This window comes from Solanum pennellii, chromosome 8, assembly GCF_001406875.1.
Source record: "Solanum pennellii chromosome 8, SPENNV200".
Classification (NCBI taxonomy): Eukaryota; Viridiplantae; Streptophyta; class Magnoliopsida; order Solanales; family Solanaceae; genus Solanum; species Solanum pennellii.
The window spans coordinates 67,923,581-67,932,636 of NC_028644.1; the positions used below are offsets into that span (position 1 = coordinate 67,923,581).

General features: G+C 32.3%; 2 protein-coding genes across 2 annotated transcripts; both read left to right on the forward strand.

Moving 5' to 3' along the window:
* The first annotated feature begins 163 nt into the window (after positions 1–163).
* LOC107027948 (PGR5-like protein 1A, chloroplastic) lies at positions 164–4,865 on the forward strand. Its single transcript, XM_015229002.2, has 11 exons — positions 164–422; positions 1,598–1,713; positions 1,882–1,978; positions 2,074–2,174; positions 2,528–2,584; positions 2,686–2,762; positions 3,219–3,270; positions 3,547–3,657; positions 3,741–3,838; positions 3,937–4,013; positions 4,581–4,865. The coding sequence occupies exons 1-10, from the start codon at positions 239–241 to the stop codon at positions 4,004–4,006; spliced, it is 963 nt and encodes a 320-aa protein (XP_015084488.1). The 5' UTR covers positions 164–238; the 3' UTR covers positions 4,007–4,013; positions 4,581–4,865.
* A 1,702-nt stretch (positions 4,866–6,567) lies between these two features.
* On the forward strand, positions 6,568–8,071 carry LOC107027949 (expansin-A18). Its single transcript, XM_015229003.2, has 3 exons — positions 6,568–6,794; positions 6,996–7,305; positions 7,517–8,071. The coding sequence occupies exons 1-3, from the start codon at positions 6,608–6,610 to the stop codon at positions 7,827–7,829; spliced, it is 810 nt and encodes a 269-aa protein (XP_015084489.1). The 5' UTR covers positions 6,568–6,607; the 3' UTR covers positions 7,830–8,071.
* The last annotated feature ends 985 nt before the right edge of the window (positions 8,072–9,056 follow it).

Consider the following 9,056-nt stretch of genomic DNA (forward strand, 5'->3'; position numbering starts at 1 on the left):
GCTCTGATGGGATACGTACACATTTTGTTGATGAAATTCAAATAGAGACAGAAAAAATTAATTTCCCTCCACACATTAACCTTATCTTGAATTCCTCTCATTTGTTGCCACTCTTTCCTCTCCCTTCTCTACCATAACCATCACATTCAAGATTTTTTCCCACAATGCATCAAAATTTTCTTCTTTTTACTCTCTTTAAGTTTCTACACATTTGTTGCCACCTCTATCAAGAACAAGAATGGCCACCAAACTTGGATTCAGTATAACAAGCTCTAAACTTTTTCATGCCCCTTTTAAAAGACCAATCTTTTCTGCTTCTTCTTCACCAAGACCCCCATTGATCCCTTTTGGTGTCAGTAGAAAGTTGTCTATTAGAAGAAAGTTGTTGATTCTTTCCCCTAAGGCTGCTGCTGACCAGCCAGGTTAGTTAGGGCTTTAAAGTTTTCATCTTTGGTTCTGTTTACTCTGATTTGTGGATAATCTTTGGTTTATGTTAGGGGAATTGATTAAAGATTTGATTTTTATCCATTATTCTACTTTGGGGTTCAGTCATACCCTTTGAGAACTTGCTAGCTGTTAGTAAATGGTTGTATTTTTCATTGATCTTAATGGGGGTTTAACTCTAACTTGAAGTATTAAAGAAATTAATTTTAAGGCATATTGAAAAGTAAAGGTGTAATTTTGGACCTTTTTCCTGGACATTTTGGAATTCATTCAGTGTCTAAGTGTAAATACAAGATTATTTGCTAATAGCAAAGGTATGGTTCGCGGAAGTATAACGAAGGGTAAGTAGGATATTCATTGTAGTATGGGGAAAATTTGGATCTTTTCTCCTTTCTTTTGTTTCTTCTGAGTTTATGAAATATGATTGTCTTGAAGGATTGTCTAGGGAATAAAGGATTCAATCCAAGTTCAAATACTTTAGCTGTTATAGATAGTAGTCTTGCAATTACTTTTAGGATGAGAATGAGGACAAGTTGGCAACATGAAACAAGTCAATTTATGATGAATTCTCATAATATAGAGTATTGAACAATACGCTAGGAGTTCCATCACATTGGCGCTTGAATGTAAGGAATTTAAATTGAGTGACATGGTCAGTAAGGATTTATATAGACGACCACAACTTTTTTGGGGTTGAGAAATAGGCGTTGTACATACCAATCTTAATAACTTTTGAAAGGCTTGTGAGATATTCCAGCCTATATGAAGTGATCTAGGCAAAGAATGACGATAGTGATTACGTACTTGCAGAGTAAGTCTGATCAAATACATTAAGACCAGGCCTTTTAGCAGCAAGATTACATCAATCGAGGGAGAGAATATAAGGAAGCTTGCAAAAGTTAATGCCATCTAGTCTTCCAGGCTGCTCAAATAGTTTTAACAAGCTTCTGCTGCACCTCAGAAAAGTAAACCCTTTTCTATGATCAATATGGCGAGGCAAGGTTGCTGCAAAGAAAAGTGATTCACTGTCAACTACCTTACTAACAGGAGTAAAAGAAATCGATGATAGTGCCTAAACATGTTCAACCAAATTCTCCATTTCATGGTTCCCATACCATGTTTTGTTCATGAAACCTCAGTTTTTTGCTTTCAGGTCAGGTCAAAGAAGAAGAGGAAGAGGACACTAAGATTTTGCAGTATTGTAGTCTTGACAGGAAACAAAAGAAATCTATGGGTGAAATGGAACAAGAGTTTCTCCAAGCACTACAAGTAATGAAGCAAATATCTTCTATTCATTCCCTGGATTTTATATTTTATGATGATTGAGGCTTGTATATATGGTTATATCTTACCGCTTTTGATTGTTCTTCTTCATTGCTTTTTTATGGTTCCCTTTTCTAACAAACAGAATGGCTTTTTCTTGGTTGTGCACCACAGGCATTCTATTATGAAGGAAAGGCCATAATGTCGAATGAGGAATTTGATAACCTCAAGGAAGAACTTATGTGGGAAGGGAGCAGTGTTGTCATGCTAAGTATAGAATAATTTCATTTAATCGTGTAAACTCTTAAAATATGGTCTTTGTGTGTCTTCAATATGGGCCCTTGACATCAATTCCTCTTAATGTAGGTGCCGATGAACAGAGATTTTTGGAAGCTTCTATGGCTTATGTATCTGGGAATCCGATTTTGACAGATAAAGAGTTTGACAAGCTGAAGTTGAAACTTAAGGTGCTTTACCATTGGTCAATCATATTCTTATATTAGTGTTTCATATATAATACAACAGAAAAATATTAGCTTGGTACTGAATGTTATTGTAAAATATCCCTTTACATTACTTGCAAATGCAAATACACCACAAAAACAAGAGCAAAGTAATCTCTGTTATGAATTAAAGTGACTGATTACACTGTATAAGACCAGGTTTTCGATTATCAACAGTTATCTGGTACTTTCTTTAGGTATCAAGTTATTTTTAAGTTTGACCGGTACTTTCTTGTTCTCTTATTCATTTTCTTTCTTAAATATATCATTCTTATTTCGCTTTCAAAATTTTCTTTTTTGTATCTCTAAATTGCTAGATGGATGGCAGTGATATTGTGGTTGAGGGTCCACGATGCAGTCTCCGTAGTAGAAAGGTTTGTCCCAACAGTTTTTCCATTTGTACTACGAGGACATGCTACTTTATTTCCATTGTGTATCCTCATAATATGCCTTTGATCAACTTTACTTGCTGCAGGTTTACAGTGACCTTTATGTTGATTACCTGAAGATGTTCTTGCTAAATGTTCCCGCAGCTGTTGTTGCGCTTGGATTGTGAGTAGCATTTCTTTTCTCTCGATAATTCTACTTCAAACTCGCATTGTTTCAAACAACTCCATTTCTAAAATTTATAGTGACATTTTAAAGTATTCAGCAAAAATGTTTGCTTTTGAGCTTTTAAGAAGGAAAATTTTGTCTAGAGAGTGTAAAGGTCAGATCTTTCTCGCTTTTGTGTTTCATAATATCAAACAGACATTTTAAATTTTGGGAATGGGATAACAACTTGAGACAGTGAAAGAAAAGAAGATACACAGACATCCAAATGCTTCCATCAATTTTATAAACTTATTCGTTTAACTTTCATGCTTAAATCTTGAATTCTTGATGATCTTCACTCTGAGTCAAAAATGGAAAGACAACAAGATAGCATCATTTGTATTTGTGTTCTTAGATCATAAAGCAACAATCCCATTTTTCGTTAATAAGGTCTATTTGGCTGCTGTATTACAGGTTTTTCTTCCTCGATGATTTGACTGGATTCGAGATCACTTATCTTTTGGAGGTAAATATATATCATTCTTTTGCCTGGTTCTTCACTTTTTCTTCCTAGTCAAAGTGATTAAGTGCAGATTATTAAAAAGTTGGGTATGTTCATTCGCTGAAGCAAAGTGACAGGAAGTTGGAAGATCTCTAAGCATGAGACAATACTAACATAGGAGAATCCTGCTTGTCTTAATACACTGTCTATGCATGTTTCTGCTCGTCTTAATGGTTTTTCGGAAAACTAACTGTCATCATTTCTCCTTCTCTTGAAAACTAATGGTTAATTGTTTTGCAGCTTCCGGAGCCATTCAGCTTCATTTTCGTGTGGTTTGCTGCATTGCCCTTCATATTGTGGCTATCCTTTACATTTACTAACTTTATCGTTAAAGATTTTCTGATCTTAAAGGTATAAAAGTTCATTATCTTTCTGTATGATGATGTAAAGGTTGTATCTATTTGAAATTGACGCATGATAAACTTAAATTTCAGGGCCCCTGTCCGAATTGTGGAACAGATAACACTTCCTTCTTCGGTACCATATTATCAGTGTCTAGCGGAGGTAAAACCAACAAAGTGAAATGCACAAAGTAAGTCCAAAAGTGTCGATTTCATCTAAGGTTATTCCATCATCATTCTCTAGTTGATTTATATCTCCATAGTCTAACCATGGATATAATTTGCTCAGTTGTGCTACGGAGATGGTCTATGATTCAGCCACACGCTTAATCACATTGCCAGAAGGAAGTAGCGCGTGAAATCTAGGTACCTATACTATTCTATTATTACTCAAGAAAGAAACAATAGAAGCTTATGTTATGTTAAAAGGAAAATGAACCTTGGACCTAACGCAGCATAAAGAAGAGACACTTATTTTAGTGAAATTATCGCGCATTCTCCCTTTCCCAGACTACTTTTAGTAAATAATCATCTTTTTAATTCCTCTTGCAACTTATAGACCTCTTAAAATACAGTCTGATCCTTGTTGAGCAGACTTAAAATCTTATGTGAAAAACATTAGACCACAGTCTAAAACGTTCGAATATTGCACACGTTTATGATACTGTGATGCTTCGTCTGTAAGGTGAAGCAATATATGATCAAACATTAGACGTGCGCCTAACATGGTCTTGAAAAAGGACATTTGCATAAATCCGCCTTTACTCATGTATAGAATTATGCTCATTTTGTGTGGAGACGAGTTTAAACTGATCAACCATGATGGTAACCGACAACTTTTCTTTTGAGCTGAGGGTCTATCAGAAACAGTTTGTCTACCCCGATAAAGGTAGTTGTTGTTGTTGTAACTGACAACTTTAGTTGTAAATGCAGGGTGATATGTGTGTTGGGACATCTGCAAAGAGAATGCACTAACACCAGTTTGCATGGGGAATAAATCATATCAATATGTACATGATGAGAGCAATTTGTAAAAAAAAAAAAAAATTCTTATGTTAAATGGTGGATGCTTTGCAATTTGCAGTGTGTCAATATGTAGTTAAAGTAATGTATGTATATACTATAGGTTAAAATTTAACAAATTTTAAGCAAAGGGGAATGTTTTGATTCAGATAATCAAATATCCTCAATAGAGTTGGATCCTATCATGCAGTTTTACTTGATGTTTTATTGAATGTTCCGTAATTAGTGACGGAGTCAGGAATTCAAATAAGGAGATTCAAAAAATAATATAATGTCATGGATCGAAGGGGATTTGACCTAGTGACTTGAAGCAATTTTTTAACCTCAGTTATGGGTGTTTATGGTTCGATTTGAGTTGATATAGGAGAAAAATTAAAATCAAATTAATTTAATCAATTTTTAAATTATTAAAATCAAACCAAATCAAAGATATTTTCACCCGAATTAATGGAAAATTCACACTAAAAAATATGATTTTTCCAACTCAATTCCTACTGCTGAGAAAATGCTCGGCAAGAAGTAGATTCTATTGAAATATTAGGAATAATCATGGAATATTTTCTCTTTTTCTATTGATTCAATTAAAATTCAGAATTACCTCTGTTATTTTTTGACGGGAAATTTTAATAGAAAAATAGTAATTTTTAGTAATGATATAATCAATATATCTCATTTTAATTCAATTTTTATTTTTTTTTAAAAAAACATAATAATATTTCTCTCTATTAATTTTTTTCCCACAATTAAAAAAAAAAACTCTTCATTTTTTGTTGGTTGTTAAAAGACCAATTCAGTTTTAAAATAAATAAACAATGAAATTGTACTGATTTTCCTGCCCATACTCTGCTTGACACGTACCCATGCATACCAAACTTTATCCTCCTTTTACTATTTTGTTTTTTATAAATAATCAATTATTCCTTGTTTGACTATTCAAAATTTCTTAAAGTTAAGTTTAATTTGTCAAAATAGAGACACAAGACATGCAACTAATCATAACAAAATTCTAAGAACCTAGAATCAAGTTTATGTTCAATGTTACACATTCCTAGAACATTTCTATTATTCCTTTCGCTTCAATTTGTCTCCCCGTTTTTCTTTTTAATTTATTCAAAAATAAAAAATATTTTTTTAATATGTTCATGTATTATTTACGAGCTATTGCATAATAATTTTACCATGTGCATAGCGAAAGAATAGCAGCAACAAATTTTCCTTCTCATAAAAAAAATTATTTCTCAACTTTTTACATGACATTAAGGGCGAATCTAATGTATTGATTATAGGTTCGGATAACTTTGATTCAAATTCTGAGTAAAAAATTCATTGAATATTTTGAAATTATTAGCTTAAAAGAATCAAAATTCTGAACCAATAAACTTAAAATTCTAGTTCTGTCTTTGCATGACATGTTTTATGTTTAAGATTAGAAGATTAAAAGAAATTTTGATACGTTTTATATATTTTTAGTTTAAAACTGAAAGATTCAAAACTCAGAAGTATGTATTCTTTATTTTCTTAAATTTTATATGCGTACGAGTCAAAATCAGACAAATAAATAAAAAAAACGGAATATATTATTCAAAAAAAAATCAATATTGAAAACAGTACGGCGGGCTAAGCACCAATGTACCACATAACTTGTTTGCACGTTATCAAAAAACAAATATAACAAACTTTGTAGTTTTGATTACGTGGTGCAATTAAGATAAAATAATTTTTAGAATAAAACATTTGACTTATAATTTATACTTTAATTTTTATAAAACAATTGACTTAATATCTCTAAAAACGTTCGTGAGGGCACGAAGGTTACAATATTTTAATTATAATATCCTTTAGACACAAACTATAAAAGGACCAAATTTATATGTCAATTTCATCAAAACAAAATTGTAACATTTTCATTCCTTAGAGAAAAAAAAACAACAAAAACTATGGTATCTTTTAATTACAAATTGAGTTTGATTTTCTTGATAATTGTGTCAATGACATTTTCTCATCAAGCTATGGCTGCAGCCTCTTATTCCACCCCCTCCATTAGCCCCACTATGTTCAAAGCCATGCCTTGGAAACAAGCTTTTGCCACATTTTATGGAGACGAAACTGCTTCTGAAACAATGGGTGCGTTACTTAGTTGATATCGACTGTATAAATCCTTTTTTTTTTCATAGTTTGGTTACACTTTTACAATAATAATGTAGAGAATATATACATTATTATTACTGGATTTTAACCTATTATAATATGTTCTGATCGATTTCACTCATTATTTTTCGTGATCTCATAAATGATCTGATAGTAGAACCGTTTTCTTTTTTTTAGGTGGGGCTTGTGGATATGGAAACTTGTTTAATTCAGGTTATGGAACAGCAACAGCAGCATTAAGCACAGTATTATTTGGCAATGGATATTCATGTGGTCAATGTTTTCAAATAATGTGTGTAAAATCAAAATTTTGCTATACAGGGTTCACCACAATTACAGCCACAAACCTTTGTCCACCTAATTGGTCCCAAGATTCAAACCATGGTGGATGGTGCAACCCACCACGCCAACATTTTGACATGTCAAAACCTGCTTTCATGAAAATTGCCCAATGGAAGGCTGGCATTGTCCCCGTCTCGTATCGCAGGTACGTAACAGTAATTTTACATCATTATCAGATCACCTAAAAAAAATTATCGTAATACGTGACAGTATAAAGAATAACTAAATAATTAAATTTGGTAAAGTTCGAGTCATTTAATTTTGAGAAATTCTTTGAAATTCCGATTTTACCCCTCTAGGGTTAATTTTACAATCATTTCATACCCTCTAATCTAAAATAACGTGTATGGTTGTAGGGTACCTTGTATTAAAAAAGGCGGGATTAAATTCGCGCTCCAAGGAAACGGTTACTGGTTATTGGTATACGTGATGAACGTGGCGGGAGGCGGTGACGTGGCAAGCATGTGGGTGAAAGGAAGCAAAACAGGATGGATGAGCATGAGCCACAATTGGGGAGCATCATATCAAGCATTTGCAACACTTTCAGGCCAAACTCTCTCATTCAAGCTCACTTCATACACATCTCATCAGACAATTATAGTTAATAATGTTGCACCTTCTAATTGGCGCGTAGGCATGACTTACCAAGCAAATGTCAACTTTCGTTAATCGAGCCAGTAGATTCTGAATACTTACTTCTAAGCCTTCTAGAAGTCCCGATCCCGAGCCTCTATTATAGGCAATATTTTTCACCTTTCACTTTCTTTTTTTTCTAGGCGCCCTTTCAAGGAGTGGTGCGACCATCTTTTTGCTCTTGTTGTTATTTTTCATAAAACTTTTATTTTGTGATATTGTACCCTAGTCTTTCATCACTATTGAAAAGAATAGAGCAATAAATTTATCATATATAATTTCCTTTTCTTTTTTCAAGTCTTATATATATGCATATAATTCCAATTAGTGACAATGAAGACATTGATTAAAAGAATTAATTAACAAAAATTATACCAAACAAATTTGAGCAATAATTGGATCAAATTACTATATTCTGATTATCACTAGAAGATATGTATAAGTAGGTGGAAAAAAATGAATCTGATGTACCAACTAATAATGGAAAGAAAAATTTTTTATTCTCTAATCATAATTAGCATGGGTTACTCTTATATCAAAGAAATCAATAAAGAACTTATCAAGAGAAAATTATTAAATATACTTGAGATGTATGACAATTGACAAACAAAATTAAGCTTAATTATCATCTAATTGTCTTTCTATATATATATCATCAAAACTAACTTGACAATCTAATCATATTTCGTAACACAAGTAATTTTTCATACAAAATAACTTGATATATCATCATACAATAAACTTGAACTAGTCGCTAAAAATAAACCTAAATTTTATTTTATTTTAAACTTAAAATTCCTAACGGAGATAAAAAAAAATGTCAGAACCTAAATAATTAATTCAAGCTTCGTGATTGATTCAAGAGAAGTAATTTTAACAATGATTGTGTACTTCGAATTGTGTATTGTTGATTGTCTAATCTAAAAATTTACACGTATTATTAAAAATAACATTACTATATTTTTATTTACTTTATTATATCTCTAACGACTTTTTTGACATAAAAAGATTTACAAGAATAGAAGGGTTTAATTTTTTGAATGACTCCTTGCCAATCAAGAATTATCCATTATTGGAGTGGGGGACATATAAATATAATGATAACCAAAAGATGGAATATTTTAAGTGCATAAGGTAATACAAAGAGCCTTTTTTGCCTTAAGCACGCCTCTTTCTTTTTTGACATGAATTGCCATCATCATATCCACCCCCTCCAAAATCATTTCTACACCTTTTGTAACCCCCTCCCACCCCCCACCCACC

What these genes read in the sequence shown, in the direction of transcription:
- LOC107027948 (XM_015229002.2), top strand. Translation starts at nt 239, where the DNA reads ATGGCCACCAAACTTGGATTCAGTATAACAAGCTCTAAACTTTTTCAT. An exon ending in GGCTGCTGCTGACCAGCCAG is followed by an intron (nt 423 to 1,597) that starts GTTAGTTAGGGC and finishes TTTTGCTTTCAG; the next exon opens with GTCAGGTCAAAGAAGAAGAG. An exon ending in AGTTTCTCCAAGCACTACAA is followed by an intron (nt 1,714 to 1,881) that starts GTAATGAAGCAA and finishes TGTGCACCACAG; the next exon opens with GCATTCTATTATGAAGGAAA.
- LOC107027949 (XM_015229003.2), top strand. Translation starts at nt 6,608, where the DNA reads ATGGTATCTTTTAATTACAAATTGAGTTTGATTTTCTTGATAATTGTG. An exon ending in AACTGCTTCTGAAACAATGG is followed by an intron (nt 6,795 to 6,995) that starts GTGCGTTACTTA and finishes TCTTTTTTTTAG; the next exon opens with GTGGGGCTTGTGGATATGGA. An exon ending in GTCCCCGTCTCGTATCGCAG is followed by an intron (nt 7,306 to 7,516) that starts GTACGTAACAGT and finishes GTATGGTTGTAG; the next exon opens with GGTACCTTGTATTAAAAAAG.